The sequence below is a fragment of the Lepidochelys kempii genome, chromosome 3 (genome assembly GCF_965140265.1).
Source record: "Lepidochelys kempii isolate rLepKem1 chromosome 3, rLepKem1.hap2, whole genome shotgun sequence".
NCBI classification, from domain to species: Eukaryota; Metazoa; Chordata; order Testudines; family Cheloniidae; genus Lepidochelys; species Lepidochelys kempii.
The window spans coordinates 4,453,787-4,473,813 of record NC_133258.1 but is presented as its reverse complement, the minus strand read 5'-3'; the positions used below and the strand labels follow the sequence as shown (position 1 = coordinate 4,473,813).

Here is a 20,027-nt window from a genome sequence, read left to right as displayed (position 1 = left end):
TCCTTCTTCCCAGAGCCACGTAGTCCGCAGTGATCCTCTCAAGGTCATTCTTGGCAGTATCATTGGTGCCCATGTGGAGAAGCAGGAAGGGGTAGTGATCCGAGGGCTTGATGAGTCTCGGCAGTCTCTCCGTCACATCGTAAATCCTAGCTCCTGGCAAGCAGCAGACTTCTCGGTTTTCCCGGTCAGGGCGGCAGATAGATGACTCAGTCCCCCTGAGGAGAGAGTCCCCGACCATCACCACCCACCTCCTTCTCTTGGCAGCGGTGGTCGTGGAACCCCCAACCCTAGGACAGCGCATCTCATGCCTTCCAATCGGTGGAGTCTCCTTCTGTTCCCTTCCCTCAGATGTATCATCTAGTCCACTTTCCGCATTAGTACCTGTGGAGAAAACATGAAAACGGTTACTTACCTGTATCTGCCCTGCTAGTACATGGACGCTCCCCTTTCTTCTTCTGGAGGTCACATGCTGCCAAATTTCTTCACCGTCCTCCTGTCCCCGCTGTGCAGCCTGCTCTGAATCTTCAGAACGTTGTGTCCATAGAAGCATATCCTGACATCTGTCCAGGAAATCTTCAGTTTCTCTTATGTAACGCAGGGTCGATACTTGTTTCTCCAGACCTTGAACCTTCTCTTCCAATATGGAGACCAGCTTTCAGTTTGTACAGACAAAGTCACTTCTGTCCTGTGGAAGAAAGACCAACATGGCACATCCAGTGCAGGTCACAACAACTGAACTCTCACCATCCATATTATCTTCCTTCTACAAGCTTCTTCAGGAGCTGTTGTAACTACTCAGAGAAGCCTGCAAGACATTGGTCTCTATCTTCAAGCCTAAAGGGGATGTTTAAGCATGTCGTTATTACTGACTGTAATGGGGTGTATGTACCCCACGCTGGCCCAGCAAGCAAAGGTTTAGCACAGGCCCTGCTGATTGGCAACCTCACCACAGCTGGGAGTATCAAAGGGCCAAGAAGCAGAGGGCCGTGGCACCTGCCAGAGGAGTGAGCAGGCGGAGAAGGGAACTCCTGCCAAGAGGGACAACACCCTAGAAAGAGACAACCAGAGCACCAGGCTGAAAAGCTTGCAGAAACCTGAGGGAAGGTAGGAAGGAGCTCAGGGCACAGCCAGAGTCGACACATGCTGATCCAGTTTTTCTAGCTTGAGGCCCTGAACTGGAACCCAGTGGAGTGGGCAGGCCTGGGTTCCCCTACTGACCCTACTGGCTCTGTGGATGAGGGGAAAGCAGTGGACGTGTTATTCCTTGACTTTAGCAAAGCATTTGACATGGCCTCCCACAGTATTCTTGCCAGGAAGTAAAAGAAATATGGGCTGGATGAATAGACTATAAGGTGGATAGAAAGCTGGCTAGATCATCAGGCTGAACAGGTAGTGATCAATGGCTCCATGTCCAGTTGGCAGCCGGTATCCAGCGGAATGCCCCAAGAGTCGGTCCTGGGGCCGGTTTTGTTCAATATCTTCCTTAATGATCTGGAGGATGGAGTGGATTGCACCCTCAGCAAGTTTGCAGATGACACTAAACTAGGAGGCATGGTAGATATGCTGGAGGGTAGGGATAGGATACAGAGGGCCCTAGACAAATTGGAGGATTGGGCCAAAAGAAATCTGATGAGGTTCAACAAGGACAAGTGCAGAGTCCTGCACTTAGGACGGAAGAATCCCATGCACCGCTACAGACTAGGGACCGAATGGCTAGGCTGCTGTTCTGCAGAAAAGGACCTGGGGGTTACAATGGACAAGAAGCTGGATATGAGTCAACAGTGTGCCCTTGTTGCCAAGAAGGCTAATGGCATTTTGGGCTGTATAAGTAGGGGCACTGCCAGCAGATTGAGGGACATGATCATTCCCCTCTTTCGGCACTGGTGAGGCCTCATCTGGAGTACTGTGTCCAGTTTTGGGCCCCACATTACAAGAAGGATGTGGAAAAACTGGAAAGAGTCCAGTGGAGGGCAACAAAAATGATCAGAGGACTGGAACACATGACTTATGAGGAGACCCTAGAGGTGATGCCTGTGGACTCACAATCTGCTGGAGTTATATATTCAGACGATCATGGACATGTACGAGGGCCGCAAAATAGTAGTGAGGAGCAGCTCTGGCTCCAGTGGGCCATTTACCGTAAGGTCTACAACAAGGATCAGCTTTAAGCCATTCCTATTTGTGATTGTAATGGACACCCTGAGGCAGGGCATTAGGAGAGAGGCTCCATGGAGCGTGCTTTTCACGGATGACATAATGTTGTGTCACAAGGATAAACATGAACTAGAAAGGGGCCTAGAATGATGGATGGCTGCAGGAGAAGAACACGGTTTACAAATCAGCTGACAAAAGATGGAATACACATGATGCTTTATGGAGAGGGACAAGGAGAAGCCATTAAGCTGGATGGTATAGCGTTACAATACATGCAACAATTTAAATACCTCTTATCAGTGTTGAGCCTTGATGGGAATGTGGAAATGGATGTTAAGAGTCTCATGAAGAGCACTTGGTGTGTAAATGGAGGGAGTTGATGAGTTCTCTTTAGTACCAAGATGCCAAGAAAACTAAAGAGCAAAGCGTATAAGACCATAGTTAGACCAGCCATGACATACAGGTCAGAATGCTGGCCAAGGAGGAAGAGAGAATGACTACTTCACACTGCAGAAATGAGAATGCTCTGGGGGACAATGGGTAAGACCAGAACTGAGAGGCTAATCAGTGAGATGGAATGATGCAGGTACATCCCATCAGGAAAAAGCTGAAGGAGTGTTGACTGAGGTAGTTGGGTTGTGTGAGACAACAACACATTGAGAGAGTACAATATCTACTATTCACAGGACAAAGACCATGAGGAAGACCCAGAAAAGGGTGGTTTGAGATGCTGGAGGAGGACATGAAGAAGTTTCGTGTCAGGCTGGAAGATACACTTGACAGGAATGCTTGGAAACCAAGAACAAGAGCCACTGACCCTGACTAAAATGGGACAGGAAAGCGAAGAAGAAGTTTGTTCTCTGGCCTCTTGAGATGTTTTTTCCAGGCGGATAGAACTCTTCTTGCCTCTCACTGGGGACTAGTTACAGGGACCATCTCAGTTTCATTAGCACCAGTAAAGTATGAAGCAAAATATGTAAATTGGTGTTCTTGGGCAACATGGGTTTGATGGTGCCGTAGATCCGGCCGGTGCTCCCTTCCAGCTATCCAGCAGACTGCGTGAGGGGAATCCAAGCCTCTGGATCCCTGGGAGTTTTAAACTTCCCTGGGTCTCAGTGGGGTGCAGCACTGGTTCCTCCCTTGGCCTCTCTGGAACATTTCCTGGACATCAACTCCCAGTCTGCTACCCCTTCACGGAAATGGAGCTCCTCACACCTCCTGTGTTGGGCCCCCAGGCCACAAACTGATCCTCCCTAAGACACCCCAGTTACTTAAACACACCCTCTCCAAGAACTCCACCTCAAAGGTGTGAAGCTTCTGGTTTACAGTGTAACTCTCTGCAGAGGCAGGCAGTAGTTGTGAAGCATTCAACACCAAAGAGAGACTTTTTCAGATAAAGCACAGGAGAATACCGAGCACACACAACACTAAACCCTACATGCATTTCCCTGCCTCTGTTTCCTCACCGCTCCAAGGCATTCTTTGGGCTGAGGTCAGGGTCCCTTGGGTTATCCATAGTCCTGCTTCAGTGCACGGCTTATGGGCTGCAACATGGAGCCTTCTTCCCCCGGGTCAGCTTGTTTCCTTTTCCCTTGCCAGTTTAACCTCTTCCCTTGGCAGTCCCTGGGGCCATCTGGGCTCAGGAAAGCAAGCAGGCACCCTGTCATAAATATAAAGGGAAGGGTAAACGCCTTTAAAATCCCTCCTGGCCAGAGGAAAAATCCTCTCACCTGTAAAGGGTTAAGAAGCTAAAGGTAACCTCGCTGGCACCTGACTAAAATGACCAATGGGGAGACAAGATACTTTCAAAAGCTGGGAGGAGGGAGAGAAACAAAGGGTCTGTGTCTGTCGGTATGCTGCTCTTGCCAGGGATAGACCAGGAATGGAGTCTTAGAACTTTTAGTAAGTAATCTAGCTAGGTATGCGTTAGATTATGATTTCTTTAAATGGCTGAGAAAAGAATTGTACTGAATAGAATAACTATTTCTGTCTGTGTGTCTTTTTTGTAACTTAAGGTTTTGCCTAGAGGGATTCTCTATGTTTTGATTCTAATTACCCTGTAAGGTATCTACCATCCTGATTTTACAGGGGTGATTCCTTTACCTCTATTTACTTCTATTTCTATTAAAAGTCTTCTTGTAAGAAAACTGAATGCTTTTCATTGTTCTCAGATCCAAGGGGTTGGGTCTGTGGTCACCTATGCAAATTGGTGAGGATTTTTACCAAACCTTTCCCAGGAAGCGGGGTGCAAGGGTTGGGAGGATTTTGGGGGGAAAGACGTGTCCAAACTATGTTTCCCAGTAAACCCAGTTAGAGTTTGGTGGTGGCAGTGGATATTCCAAGGACAAAGGATAAAATTAATTTGTACCTTGGGGAAGTTTTAACCTAAGCTGGTAAAAGTAAGCTTAGGAGGTTTTCATGCAGGTCCCCACATCTGTACCCTAGAGTTCAAAGTAGGGGAGGAACCTTGACACACCCTCTGCCTGTTGCAGCCCCTGCATGCCAAGTTGCTTCTTTCTCCTTTTGAGGTAGAAACAAAACAGCCAAAGACCCCATAGATCCGCTCATCCCTCTTTATCACTTTTAGCACCTTTTGTCAGGCAATACCCTTGCCAGCTTCTTCATGTGAACACAAACCCCTGTCAGGTGACTTTGTTGCCCAGGCAACCTCTACCTTGACATATCAGTTCCCTTGGGTGAGCTAGTCCACTGTCTAGGGCAATTACATTTCAATATCTTCTGTTAAAGACCATCCGTTATCAGCCCTGTGTCACTGTGCATTGGAATTTCAGCCCAATACAAAGGCAATAGCATAACAGGGAGGACAGCTAGCTCTCACTTTCAAAATGGAGTCTGCAGCCTGGCACAGGACCTGCAACATCCACCGGTGTCAAACAGAAGTCATACGTTTGTACAGACAGATTCCCAAATTGTCACAGGTGGGCATTGGCCCAGGTGCTAGGGGACGGATGTCAACAACTCAGAAGCCACCCATGAACTCAGTCCAATTATTGACAATCTCAGCAGAGAGGCTGAGGACTTGAACCAGTCATGGCTCCCTTGCCTTTTAACTGGAAACTCACCTGGAAATTGGGGTGCGGGGTGGTGATTCTCAGTGTTTCTGGGGATGGGGGATTGGACTGAGGCATATCTCTGGGACAGAGGATAGATACTTGCTGAGGGTCATTGTGAGAGTGATGACCAGGTAGGGGATGGGGTGGGTCTCTGTTTGGGCCTGGCTGGAAGGTTTGGTGACTGGGGGTTGTCATTACCATAGTAATGCTGTCCAGGCTGCTAAGCTGTTACAGCTGCTCAGTGCTTCTGTTCCTGGAGCTCCGGCATTATCAGCACTAGCAAATAGTGCAGCCTGCTAATTCAGCAGCCCTCGATGTTACTCATAAAGAAAGACCAGAGGCACAGTTCAGTGACAAAGGCACTTGGCCAGGTTTATTGCCTTCCAGGCACAGTGCCCCCTGGCAAGGAGCGGCTCAGCCAGCAGGTGGAATTTCTGCTGTCCTGTCAGCCATGCAAAGGGTTAAGGCGAGGTTCCCCAACATTTAATAGACTGAGACAAACAACTTACAGACGGCCTTATGTGTTCCATGACACCTGCTTGTTACCTCCTTGCTCCTGATGTCTCTGGCAAAACATCCTTATTCATCACTTCTGTCAAATCCTCTTATCTTGTGCTAGATTGGGGGTGTACTTGTGCTAGCCTTCTGGAATGTGTTTACATACATACCCAATGACTGGTGCTTCTTAGAAGTGCCTGTGTTTTACCAATGCTAGCAGGATCCTTGCCCAGTTCATGTACCAGACAGTGAACTTGTAAGCACCAGCTTTAATACATGGCCTGACTTTGGTTCACAGCCTCTGGCTCAGGTCTCATGACCCCGTGCTCCATGCTATGTGTGTGTGTGTGTGTCTGTCTCTTTCTCTCTCTCTCTACTACTAGGATCAGTCTGAGATCCTTGTGGATGGGTGGAGGCAGAGCAGTCCCTTGGATATGGCAAATCGAGGCGACTGCCCCAGGCCCCGCGCTTTTGATAAAATCATGAGGAGGTGGGCAGGGAAGTGAGGCAGGAGGGCAAGCGGGGTGAGGAGGCGAATGGGGAGGAGAGCGGCAGGCGGGCTGGGGGGCAAGGAGGATTGGGCCAAAAGAAATCTGATGAGGTTCAATAAGGATAAGTGCAGGGTCCTGCACTTAGGAAGGAAGAACCCAATGCACCGCTACAGACTAGGGACCGAATGGCTAGGCAGCAGTTCTGCGGAAAAGGACCTAGGGGTGACAGTGGACGAGAAGCTGGATATGAGTCAGCAGTGTGCCCTTGTTGCCAAGAAGGCCAATGGCATTTGGGGATGTATAAGTAGGGGCATAGCGAGCAGATCGAGGGACGTGATCGTTCCCCTCTATTCGACATTGGTGAGGCCTCATCTGGAGTACTGTGTCCAGTTTTGGGCCCCACACTACAAGAAGGATGTGGATAAATTGGAGAGAGTCCAGCGAAGGGCAACAAAAATGATTAGGGGTCTAGAACACATGACTTATGAGGAGAGGCTGAGGGAGCTGGGATTGTTTAGCCTGCAGAAGAGAAGAATGAGGGGGGATTTGATAGCTGCTTTCAACTACCTGAAAGGGGGTTCCAAAGAGGATGGCTCTAGACTGTTCTCAATGGTAGCAGATGACAGAACGAGGAGTAATGGTCTCAAGTTGCAGTGGGGGAGGTTTAGATTGGATATTAGGAAAAGCTTTTTCACTAGGAGGGTGGTGAAACACTGGAATGCGTTACCTAGGGAGGTGGTAGAATCTCCTTCCTTAGAGGTTTTTAAGGTCAGGCTTGACAAAGCCCTGGCTGGGATGATTTAACTGGGAATTGGTCCTGCTTCGAGCAGGGGGTTGGACTAGATGACCTTCAGGGGTCCCTTCCAACCCTGATATTCTGTGATTCTATGATTCAAGGAGGAGCCCCCTACCAGAACCTTCCCCTCCCCCCAGCGCCTCCTGCCCACTGTCAGGCCCCGCCAATCAGCGCCTCCCCCTCCCTCGCACACCTACTGCCTGCCGCATATCAGATGTTTCGCAGCATCAGGAGGCACTGGGGGGAGGAGTGAGGGTGCAGCGCGCTCCGGGGAGGGAGCGGAACTGGGCAGGGAAGAGGCAGGGCGGGGTGGAGGAGGGAAAAGGGGTGGTGCCTTGGGGAAAGGGGTGGAGTGGGGGTGGGGCCTGGACGGAGCCTGGGGGAGCACCCCTGGGCAAATTAGAAACTCGGCGCCTATGTCCCAGGCCCCACATCTCCCTAGGGATGGCCCTGGGTAGAGGAGTTCCAGAAGGATTAAAGAGGCACGGGAGAAGGAACCAGGGCACTTCGCTGAGGCAGAGGCGTGGGATGGGGAAGAGTCTTGGAACAGGAATTGGGATCTGGCACAAATCAATTCCTGCTCAGAGTTTCACTGGCATCTCTGCAGTGCCCTGAGGTGGTGAGGCCCCTCCCACTCTGGGCTGGGGCACGTGTGAACATGGCAGCGTCATTTGCATTGAGGAATATGAGGGAGTGTCATTCTCCGGGGCATCCAGGCTGGCTCCTTTCTCCAGCACTAAAGTCACTGTCACTGGAAGAATCAGCTAGATGTCCCCTCCGGTGGTGCCGTCAATGCCATTGGCTGCCATTCTTTTCTTCATCTAAACCCACCACCCTCCCTGCCCAAATCCTGCCCACTCTTGTCTAGAGCTCTGACTGCTTCCATCTTTCCAACAGAGGCAGCTAAGATCCACGGGCCACAATCCTGCCAGAGGATGCAAAATACCCTCAAGGAGAGCATTGAGAAAAAGGCGGCGGGTGGAATGTTTGAGACGGCAAAGGAGAAGATGAACATGCAGCTCCAGGAACTGAAGGTGAGGGATGCTCCCCCCTGCTCTGTGGGGCTGTATTTATGGGTTTGGGTGGTGCTGTCTGGCCACAGTACAGTGTCCACAGAGGGAGTGGCCCAGAGCAAGCTACCCAGCCAGAATGTGGGCCAAAGATATTGGCGCAAACCCCCTGCTTCATGGGATGTTCAGTTTCCACCAAGAGTAGACACAATGTGACCTTGATATTCAAGGCGTCCTTTAAGGGTCTGAACTTGCAAACACGCATGTGACTAATGAATAGGACCATTGACTCCAGTGGAACCACAAGTGGGCTTTAAAGTAAGTGTGAGCATAGTTTGCAGAATCATTGATATTTATTATTTGTGTTACCATAGCGCTAAGGAGCACTGGTCATGGCCAGACCCTACCGTTTTGGGCGCTGTATAAACATAGAACAAAAGGACAGACTCTGCCCCAGAGAGCTTACTATCCAAGTATAAGACAAGAGACAACAGGTGATCAGAGTGTAACTGATCTCTCCACAGTGAACTGCAGGGAACTCGAAGGTGTAGCAAGAAAGAGTAGTGATCGCACCATTTCCCTGAGAGTCAGTGTATGCTCCAGCAACTCGTACCTTCTTTGTATAGAACAACAAGCGGGTCACCTGGCTCAGTGTAACGAGCAACACTTTCCGCAAGCCCGTTAAAGCTATGTGCCCATGGTAACTGTGAGCACATCTGTTTGTAGGTGAATCCAAGTATTTGCAGGACACTGGAAGATGCAAACAAGCATTTTGATGCTGCTCTCTATTTTTACGCATGCAAAGTGATGGGGCTCCCAGTGAGTGTGAAGGCTTGTTGAACCGGCCCTGTGGATAGTACTGAGCATAGCTACTGCCTAGTTATTACAAAAAGCAACTGTGAGATGCGAACCATTCTGGTGACATTGTAAATGCTGTCCCCTGATATAGACAAGGTGGATGAAGTAATATGTTCTGTTGGACCAGCTTCTGTTGGTAGAAAGACAAGCTTTCAAGCTTCACAGAGCTCTTCTTCAGGTCTAGAAAAGGTAACTAGTGTGTCACAAATAAATATGAGGTGATACTGATGGTTAAGCATAAGGGTTTAACATGCGGCACCACTTTGCATACAGTGGGCAGGTAACACCTCTGCAGTCATAGGACAAAGGAGGGTTAGTAGGTTACAGATTGTTGCAATAAGCCACAAATCCAGTGTCTCTGTTGATCCTTGATTTTTGGTGTCTAACAGAGTTATGTATTTAAGGTCCCAGGCTTGTCTTTTGAGAGTGTTGTGCAGGTTGCCTTTGAGGACGAGGCCTGAGAGATCAGCTATAGAGTGATCGCTCTGTGTAAAGTGTTCCCCCACTGGTGGCAGGGTGGTTTTGTCTCTTTTCATTTTTCTGTGTGAGTTCATTGAAGGGTGTGGTGATTATCTGGTTTCACCCACATGGTGGTTGTTGGGGCATTTGATGCAATGGATGAGGTACACCATACGCTGGGATAGGCATATGTAGGACCCCTGGATCTTGAAAAGTGTGTTGTGGAGAGGGGGTGGGTGGATTGACCATCATAGCACTGGAGATATGTCTGCAGGTTTTGCAACTGTTTTGGCAGGATCTGGTGTTGCTTTGAATTGGTCAATGGGGACTTTGCTTCTGATTATGAGACTAGCAAGTTTTGGGGGTTGTTTGGAACCCAGCAGAAGGGGTTTAGGGAAAAAATTCTTTCAAGATGTGGTCCTCATAAAATAAGGGCTGTAACTGTTTGACACCTGTGGGTTGATTGTATTAGTCACTCCATTATCTTGCCGAGGATCAATGTCAGACTGACAGACCTATAATTACCCAGGTCATCCTGTTTAATCTTTTTAAATATTGGCACAACATTAGCTTTCTTCCAGTCTTCTGGAACTTCCCCCGTGTTCCAAGACTTTATTGAAAATCAACAGCAATTGTTCAGTGAGTTCGTCAGCCAGCTCTTTTTGTACTTTTGAATGCAAGTTATCTGGATCTGCTGATTTATAAATGTCTAATTTTAGAAGCTGCTGTTTAATATCGTCCCAAGATACTAGTGGAATGGAAAGAGTGTTATCATTATTGTATGATATGAGTGTGACACTCTTTACCTCAAAGTAGCACCCTGGAACCCCCATATTCATCACTGTCATGTGATTGATATGTTTTGTACAAGGCTGCCTTGTGAGGTATCATTTAAATGTCTTCATCTTTTGAACATAAATATCCTGTTGACTCACATGTGCTATCGTTGTATGCGAAGGTATGAAGTGTTGCTGGATGTGTTACTGAACTATGTTGTGAGGTTGGGAGATGCCCACAGCTGGCCTTTCAGTGACAACAAAGTGTTAGAAGAAAAGGAGCAGGTTGACCCAGAGGCCGATTTGAGTACGGGCTTCTTTATTGCGATACTTGTTCCCCTCGACCCAATCGTCGAGTAAGCACTGAGTTAATCACTTCACACTCTTTTATCTAAGTTGGTTTGTAAATACCCACATTTACTACAACACCCCCAAAACCCTTATTGAGTAATATGAATGCCCATACAATGAATATTAATAGCTATAAGCTGAATATGATTATACATGCACCTGTTTACTGTTTACAGCATTAAGCATATCATACAGACATTTTTCCTTGAAGATACATTTTTTTGCAGTAACTGTAGCCACAAGTTCTTCTTCGAGTGATTGCTCATGTGCATTCCAATATGTGTTTGTGCGTGCTGCATGCATGATCGCCAGAAGGCTTTTCCCCTAGCGGTACCCGTCAGGTCGGCTGTGGAGACCCCTGGAGCGGCGCCTTCATGGCTGTGTATATATGACCCTGCCAACCTGCCGCCTGCTCAGTTCCTTCTTACCGCCTGCGATGGTCTTTGGAACAGCTCAGTCACTTGCATCTGCAAGTGCCTTACCAAGTGGTTCCCTTGTTTTGTGTAAATAGTCGTTAGTCAGTTAGTTATTAATAGTTGTAGATTAGTTTAGCTTACTTTGGGGGGCTCTCCCCCCATTCTTCTCTCCCCAGTGACCATGTCTTGGTCGCAGGGGTTTAAGGCGTGCAAGAGGTGTGCGAGGCCTATGCCCACAAGTGATCCGCACGCCGCCTGTCTCAAGTGCCTCGGGGAGGGCCATCAGAAAGATAAGGGCCCAATTTGCAGGAGCTTCAGACCCAGGACTAAGAGAGAGCAGGACTATCATTTTAAGCTCCTCCTAATGGAGTCAGCCCTTCGGCCTCAGCCAGAACCGGCACTGGCATCCTCAGTGTGCAGCGCACCTGCCTCAGTGTGGGATGTCCCGGCACCGAGGAAGGACTCTGCCAGGGAGCACCGGCACTGCTCCCCAGCCCTCAAGGCCAGTGCCTCCAGGTGGCACCGTTCCCAATCCCCGGTGCCACGTAAGAAAAAGAGGCCAGACAGGGGATGTTCCTTCATCAAGAAGCCATGGGGGGATTCTAGTGGGGTGCGTCCTCTGGCGGGACACCCTCGGTCTGGTCCTCAAGAAGTGGCACCATTGATTCCGGCCCTAGTGGCGGAGCTGTTGAGTCCGGCGAGAATGGACTCCCCCACCAGGGACGACTTGGAGGATGAGCTTGATCTCCCCTCCACTCTAGACACCTATGAGGCGGCCCGAGAGCTCATCGCCAGGACTGCGCAGTACCCGGCGCCGCAGGTGCGGGGCCCGGCTTTGCCAACGCAGGCAGGGCCGGTAGCATCAGCAACGGCACCGACTGCGGCATCGAGCCTGGCACCACGGGCAGCTCCAACATCCATCGCGGCACCGCTGGTGACACCGCCGTTAATTCGTCGTCGGGGGAAGCCCACCATGCTGCGGTGCCAATCGCGGTCCCCTGATACCGCTCGCCGGCACCGTCTGGCTCTGCGCCCCTGTGGTCAGGTACAGACTACTCGTCAGGGTCAGAAGCCGAGTCTTCTGTCTCCCGACACAGCCGCCACCGCTCCTGGTCCAGGCACCAATCCCGGCACCGTAGGCCAGCAGAGCAACCGGCACCTGGCTGCCCCGGTGGCAGGGCCCAGTACAATGGCCCTTTTGGACCCCTTGGGCCTACCACCAGGCTCAGGGTCAGGGATCCAGGCCGGTATCGGTAGCATCGGCACCCCGTGCCCCCCCATCAGCGACGTCACTGGCACGCTACACCCCTAGGGCCCCTGAGGACTCCGTACGAGACAGGGCTGCTGAGCAGCCACAGGCAAGCGCAGCCCCTCCTGCACCCATGTCGGTGACACGTGAGCCACATGTGGTCGCGGGGAGCTCCGAGGTACCTGACCCAACCTCCAGAGAACCGGAAGGGCAGGAAGATCCTGTCCCAGGAACCTCTTCCTCCTCTTTGCCGGATGAGGCGGTGGCAGACACCTCCACCACTCTCCCACCAAAGGACACCAAAGGCCACCAGGACCTGCTTAGGAGGGTGGCCATAACCTTAACCTCCAGACAGAGGAGGTTACGGAGGACTCAGATCCGATGGTGGACATCCTCACTCCTGAAGGTCCTTCTAGAGTGGCCCTGCTCCTCATAAGGACAATTCAGAACACCACAAAGGTGCTCTGGCAGACCTCAGCCTCTATACCACCAATGGCTAAAGGGGTTGAGAGACCGTATTTTGTGCCACAAAAGGGCTATAAGCACCTTTTTACCCACCCCTGGCTGGGGACTCTGGTGGTTGATGTGGCAAACCACAAAGAGCGCCAGGGACAGCCAGGCCCCGCACCTAAGTCACAGGATGCCAAGAAGCTGGATCTCTTCATCCGTAAAGTCTATTTGACTGGGAGGCTCCAGCTTCAAGTAGCGAACCAGCAGGCAGTGCTGAATTACTTCGCCTTTAATTCCTGGAGCTTGTTAGCTAAGTTCCAGGAGTTAATCCTGGCCAGCTCTTGCAAGGAGTTTGGCGCACTCCTTGAGGAGGGTGGAGTAGTCTCTAGGACCTCCCTCCAGGCAGCCCTGGATGCGGCGGACTCTGCAGCTCATACCATGGCCACCGCCATCGCTATGAGGCACATCGCCTGGCTCCAGGTTTTAGGGATTCCATCTGAGGTCCAGAACACAATACAGGACCTCCCCTTTGACTGTGAGGGCCTGTTTGTCCAAAATACGGACACGTGCCTGCATAGCCTGAAGAACTCGCGGGCGACTCGGAAGTCTCTGGGGCTACACACCCCTGCGCCTCAGAGAAAACCCTTTAGGCCTCAGCCCCTGTCCTGCTTCTACCCTGGGCCCCCTAGGCGAGATCCACAAAGGAGAAGGGGCAGGAATAATAGGAGGCGCCCTCCACAATCCTCCTCAGGCCAAGGCTAGGGTTCGACCAAACAGCTCCCTGGGCCCAAGCCAAACTTTGAATATGCGCCCAAGGACAGTGAACCAGATGCTATCTTGGATCCTTCCCCCACCCCACCCCCCTTTGTGAACTGACTCTCTCGCTTCTACAATGCTTGGTCTCAGATCACGTCAGACCGCTGGGTCCTCAGCACAGTAGGGGTGGGATATTCTATCCAATTCTGTTCCCTCTTGCCCTTCCACCCCCTTCCCCATCCCTCTTCAGGGACCCCTCTCACGAGCAACTCCTTTTGCAGGATGTGCATTCCCTCCTAGCTCTAGGGGCAATAGAGGAGGTTCCTCAGGAGTTATGGGGCAATAGGTTCTAGTCCCTCTATTTCCTCATCCCCAGGGCCAAGGGCGGGCTTTGGCCTATCCTGAATCTACAAGACCTCAACACATTCATAAAGAAAGTGAAGTTTCACATGGTCTCTCTGGCCACCATCATTCCCTCCCTGGATCCAGGAGACTGGTACGCCGCCCTCGACTTGAAGGACACACATTTCCATATTTCCATTTTCCCAGCCCACAGGTGCTTCCTCAGATTCGTAGTCAGTGGCCAGCACTACCAGTTCAGGGTGCTCCCTTTTGGCCTTTCAAGGCCCCCCGGGTGTTCACCATGTGTATGGCGGTCATGGCAGCCTTCCTCCGCGAGCACCAGGTGCAGGTATTCCCATATCTGGATGACTGGCTCATCAAGGCCGATTCCCAGGAATGGGTGACAGAACATGTGTCCCTTACCAGTGGAATATTTTGCAGGCTGGGACTTATGTTGAATGAGCCCAAGTCCACACTGACCCCCACACAAAGAATAGAGTTCATAGGAGCTCTCTTGAACTCCACGCAAGTGAGGACATTTTTTCCAGAACTGCGTTTCAAAGCACTCACGGACATTATCGAGACCCTGCACCGCTTTCCCACAACTACGGCCAGAAATTGCATGAGGCTATTGGGGCACATGGCAGCCTGTACATACGTAGTATAGCACACCAGGCTGCGCCTTCAGCCCCTCCAGGCATGGTTAGCACAAGTGCCCAGACTGTGCAGGGGCCCACCGGACACAATAGTGACCCTCCCGCCTCGGATTCTCAACTCTCTCCACTGGTGGCTACAACCACAGCTGGTTTGTGCAGGAGTACCCTTTGCCAAACCCCAACCTACGCTCTCCCTGGCCTCGGCACTCAGTTGGGGAGCACATCTGGGCAATATCAGAACCCAGGGCCTCTAGTCCCATACAGAGCTATCGCTGCACATCAACGGAAGGGAGCTGAGGGCGGTTCGCCTGGCATGCCAAGCATTCCAGTCTTGCCTCCAGGGCACATTCGTATCAGTGCTCGTGGACAATACTGCGCAATGTTTTATATAAACAAACAGGGTAGTGCTCGCTCCTCTCCCCTGTGTCGGGAAGCCCTCACGCGGTGGGACTTTTGCATCGCCCACTCTATACACCTATATGAGAGCCCCACCTCTGGAAAATCGAGTGAGTGATGTCTGGTCTGAGGGACCATTTGTTTCTCCCTAAGGCTGTATCCCAGTTTCATGTGAACCAAGATCTATATTTTACTGGTGTTCTTTCCTAAACCCCATGCCACTATCAGGGAGCGTATATTCCATTCCCTGGACGTTAGACATGCCTTGGCATTTTACATTGAATGCACAAAGCCATTTCATAAATCACCACAGCTCTTTATTGACATCGCAGAAAGAATGAGGGGGCTTCCGATCTCATCACAGCGCATTTTGTCACGAATCACATCCTGTATCAGGACTTGCTATGACCTGGCTAAAGTTCCAGCCCCTCTGCTTACGACTCACTCTACCAGAGCACAGACGGCATCCACGGCATTCCTGGTGCAGGTCCCCTATCCAGGATATCTGCAAGGCAGCAACATGGTCTTCCGTCCACACCTTCACTTCACAGTACACCATTACCCAGCAGGCGAGGGATGATGCTGCCTTTGGTAGGGCAGTCCTGCACTCAGCGATCAGGTGAACTCCGACCCCTCCCCCTGGGCAACTGCTTGGAAGTCACCTATTGGAATACACATGAGCAATCACTCGAAGAAGAAAAAATGGTTACTTACCTTTCATAACTGTTGTTCTTTGAGATGTGTTGCTCATGTCCATTCCAAATCCCGCCCGCCTCCCCACTGTTGGAGTATTCTGGCAAGAAAGAACTGAGTGAGCGGCAGGTCAGCAGGGTCCTATATACACTGCCATGAAGGCGCCACTCCAGGGGTCTCCACAGCCAACCCGACAGGTACCGCTAGGGGAAAAGCCTTCTGGTGATCATGCATGCGGCACGCGTACACACCTATTGGAATGGACATGAGCAACACATCTTGAAGAACAACAGTTACGAGAGGTAAGTAACTGTGTTTTCCCCTAATCAGCAGTTCGCAGGGAAGGGAGGAAGGGGCCATGACCCCGAGCTCATTTATGTAGCTGGGACAGGAAGGGAGGGGGAGATAACACTGCTTTACCCAAAGAGTATCCCTTAGATCCCCACATTCCTTATCCAGATGCAACACTTATGAATCCTTAACAAGCAAAAGGGAAGGGAGAGGGGTAGCATTTTATTTATCAAGTGCAGAAACGGCCCATGCTTCTACTCCCTAATACCATGCCAGCATACCAGCAGTTTTCCAGGGCTTTACTTAACCTTTACATATTCCAACACAAAGGACCAGCCAGACATGTGCTGATGGCCCATTAAAGGGAATCCACTCTCCGCGAGACTTCTCAGAGAGAACACGTGTGCAATGGGGAACTGCCTGACCAATGGGGGCTGCCTGACTCCATGTCACAGCAAGGATCTTTCTAGCAGTGGAAGAAAGTATAAAAGAGGGGCAAACAGAGGCTAAGGACACCATCCCTGTCCATCCTGGCTAATAGCCATAGATGGACCTATCCTCCATTAACTTATCTAGTTCTTTTTTGAACCCTGTTATAGTCTTGGTCTTCATAACATCTGCTGGCAAGGAGTTCCACAGGTTGACTGTGCGTTGTGTGAAAAAATACTTCCTTTTGTTTGTTTTTAAACCTGCTGCCTATTAATTTCATTTGGTGACCCCTAGTTCTTGGGATATGAGAAGGAGTAAATATCACTTCTTTGTTTACTTTCTCCACACCAGTCATGATTTTATAGACCTCTATCATATTCCCCTTAGTCATCTCTTTTCCAAGCTGAAAAGTCCCAGTCTTATTAATCTTTCCTCATATGGCAGTCGTTTCATATCCTAATCAGTTTAATCTGCCATTTTGTTGCCCAGTCACCCAGTTTTGTGAGACCCTTTTATAGCTCTTTGCATCTGCTTGGGACTTAACTATCTTGAGTAGTTTTGTATCATCTGCAAATTTTGCCACCTCACTGTTTACCCCTTTTTCTAGATCATTTATGAATATGTTGAATAAGACTGGTCCCAGTACAGACCCCTGGGGAAACCACTACTTACCTCTCTCCATTCTGAAAACTGACCATTTAGTCCTACCCTTTGTTTCCTATTTTTTAACCAGTTAACAACTCATGAGAGGGCCTTCGCTTTTATCCCATGACAGCTTACTTTGCTTAAGAGCCTTTGGTGAGAAACCTTGTCAAAGGCTTTCTGGAAGTACACTATGTCCACTGGGTCCCCCTTGTCCACATGTTTGTTGACCCCCTCAAAGGATTCTAGTAGATTGGTGAGGCATGATTTCCCTTTACAAAAACCAGGTTGACTTTTCCCCAACAAATTATGGGGAAAATATATCTGACAATTTTGTTCTTTACTATAGTTTCAACCAGTTTGTCCAGTACTGAAGTCAGACTTACTGGCCTGTAATTGCCGGGATCACCTCTGAAGCCCTTTTTAAAAATTGGAGTCATATTACCTAGGGAGGTGGTAGAATCTCCTTCCTTAGAAGTTTTTACGGTCAGGCTTGACAAATCCCTGGCTGGGATGATTTAATTGGGGATTGGTCCTGCTTTGAGCAGGGGGTTGGACTAGATGACCTCCTGAGGTCCCTTCCAACCCTGATATTCTATGATTCTGTGATTCTATGATTAGCTATCCTCCAGTCATTTGGTACAGAAGCTGATTTAAATGATAGGTTACATACCACAGTTAGTAGTTCTGCAATTTCACATTTGAGTTCCTTCAGAACTCTTGGGTGAATACCATCTGGTCCTGGTGACTTATTTATGTTTGGTTTATCAATTTGTTCCAAAACCTCCCCTAATTGACACCTCAATCTGGGACAGTTCCTCAGATTTGTCACCTAAAAAGAATGGGTCAGGTTTGGGAATCTCCCTCACATCCTCAGCCGTGAAGACCAATGAAAAGAATTAATTTAGTTTCTTCACAATGCCCTTATCGTCCTTGAGTGCTCCTTTAGCATCTCCATCATCCAGTGGCCCCACCGGTTGTTTAGCAGGCTTCCTGCTTATGATGTACTTAAAAGCATTTTGCTATTACTTTTTGAGTCTTTGGCTAGTTGCCTAATATTTATTGAACACTATTGTCTTTTCTGAATTATTATTGATAATTTTATCTTTTCCATCTATTAATAGTCCAATACCATACATCCATTCAATAATGGACAATATTGAAGAATGCCATTATTAGGCTTCTTTGTTCCTAATATATTGTAAAAACTTCTTATTTTCCTTAACTCTGCTGACCGTAGAATTCTCTTTATTCTTTTGCTTCCCTTATCATTTTTCTACAATTCCTAGTTCTGTTTTATATTCATTTTTATAAACTTCCCCTATATATATATATATATATATATATATATATATATATATATATAGTGACAAAGCTCTGTCCTTGCCTCCGTGGGTCCCGTGTTTCCTGGTGGATTTTGCTAGCCTCAGAGGCTCACTGTGACCCTCCACATAACCCTTCTTTCTCTAGAGACAAGGGTCACAGTCTACTGAGCCCTTTTCATCATAAGCCAGTTAGGGAGGTGAAGAGAAGTTATCCTTCCTTGCACAGTCTCTGTTGTCTCCCAGACTCAATGATTAATCAGGGGGCAAAGGTGGGCAGGGGGAGCCCAGGCCCACCCTCTACTCTGGGTTCCAGCCCAGGGACCCTATTAGTATCATCTATGGTAGCTGACCTTTTAGAAACATGACATGTACAATTCCCTGGGCTACTTCCCCCACACAGCAGCCCTCGCTTCCTCAAGCTCCACTACACCCTTACCTCAGGGCCTCCTTCCTTGTGCTTGATATGGTAGTACTATGTACTACTCAGTCTCTCCAACAGTGCAACTTCCTCCTGCAGCTCCTGACATACACACCCACCTGACTAACTGGGAGGCTTTTAACTAGTTTCAGGAAGCCCCTGATTGGCTTCAGTTGTCCCAATCAACCTAGCATTCTCCCTGCCTGCTGGAAAGTTCTTAATTGGCCCCAGGTGTCTTAATTGACCTGGAGCAGCTTCCATTTCACTTATCCTGGTACCAGGGATTTGTTTAGCCTGGAGCTAATATATCTATCTCCCACTACTTTTCTATAGCCATCTGGCCTTGCCCAGTCACAATATATAAATTAGATATTGTGACAGGGTCGGGCCAGATAGCTACAGGAGAGTAATAGAAGGCAGATATATTAGCCCCAGATTAAGTAGGTCCCTTTTCCCTGGGTATGGTAACAGGGACGGTTCCAGAACAATCAAGAACCTTCTGGAGACAATTAAGACAGACAGGCTGATTAGAACACCTGCAGCCAATCAAGAAGCTGCTAGAATCAATTAAGGTAGGCTAATCAGGGCACCTGGGTTTTAAAAAGGTGCTCACTTCAGTTTGTGGTGCGCATGTGAGGAGCTGGGAGCAAGAGGCGCTAGGAGCTGAGAGTGAGAACACGGACTTTTGGAGGACTGAGGAGTACAAGCATTATCAGGTACCAGGAGGAAGGTCCTGTGGTGAGGATAAAGAAGGGGTTGGGAGGAGGCCATGGGGAAGTAGCCCAGGGAGTTGTAGCTGTCGCACAGCTGTTCCAGGAGGCACTCTAGACAGCTGCATTCCACAGGGCCCTGGGCTGGAACCTGGAGTAGAGGGCGGGCCCGGGTTCCCCCCAAACCTCCCAACTCCTGGTCAGACACAGGAGGAGTTGACCTGGACTGTGGGTTCATGAAAACCGCCAAACTGAGGGCCGTTGTGAAGCTCCAAGGCAAGCAAATCTGCCAATAAGCGCAAGACCCACCAAGATAGAGGAGGAACTTTGTCACAATATGCATAGACATATTGAGTTTCATGCAGTTCACTGTGTTTGGCTTCCTCAGATGAAACCTTAATAGATGGTTCTATTCTGAAAAGTGACCATAAAAATGGCATTGTGAGCATCATTTGTACTGTCACTCCACAAGAAATGTTCTCTGTTTACAAGCCACTTGCCAGTTCTGTAAATTCCCCTTGGGATCTGAGGGTCAAGCTGGGCTCTTTCCTTCCTGCCTGTCATAACCAGCAATAAAAGTTCTGCAGGGCAAACAAGGTTCATGGTTACACCTGTGCAGCCCCAGAGCCTTCACATGATGCCCTAGGTGGTACCTGCATGACTGGTTGGTGGCATTGCACAGGAGTGGTTGATTGTGATTAGAACTTCACAGACTATTCAGCTGACGCTGCACCAGATGGTGCAGATTTCGGTTCCTTCTCCCCTAGATGAGGTGACGCCCAGGACT

The 20,027-nt window shown here is 49.4% G+C and overlaps 1 protein-coding gene across 1 annotated transcript in view; it reads left to right on the top strand.

The window, feature by feature from the left end:
• NUGGC (nuclear GTPase, germinal center associated) overlaps positions 1–20,027 on the top strand; it is a 92,589-nt gene that overhangs the window by 68,102 nt on the left and 4,460 nt on the right. Inside the window, exon 18 of the mRNA XM_073335534.1 lies at positions 7,911–8,047. Within this exon, the coding sequence (XP_073191635.1) occupies positions 7,911–8,047 (137 nt within the window). The remainder of the gene's footprint in view (positions 1–7,910; positions 8,048–20,027) is intronic.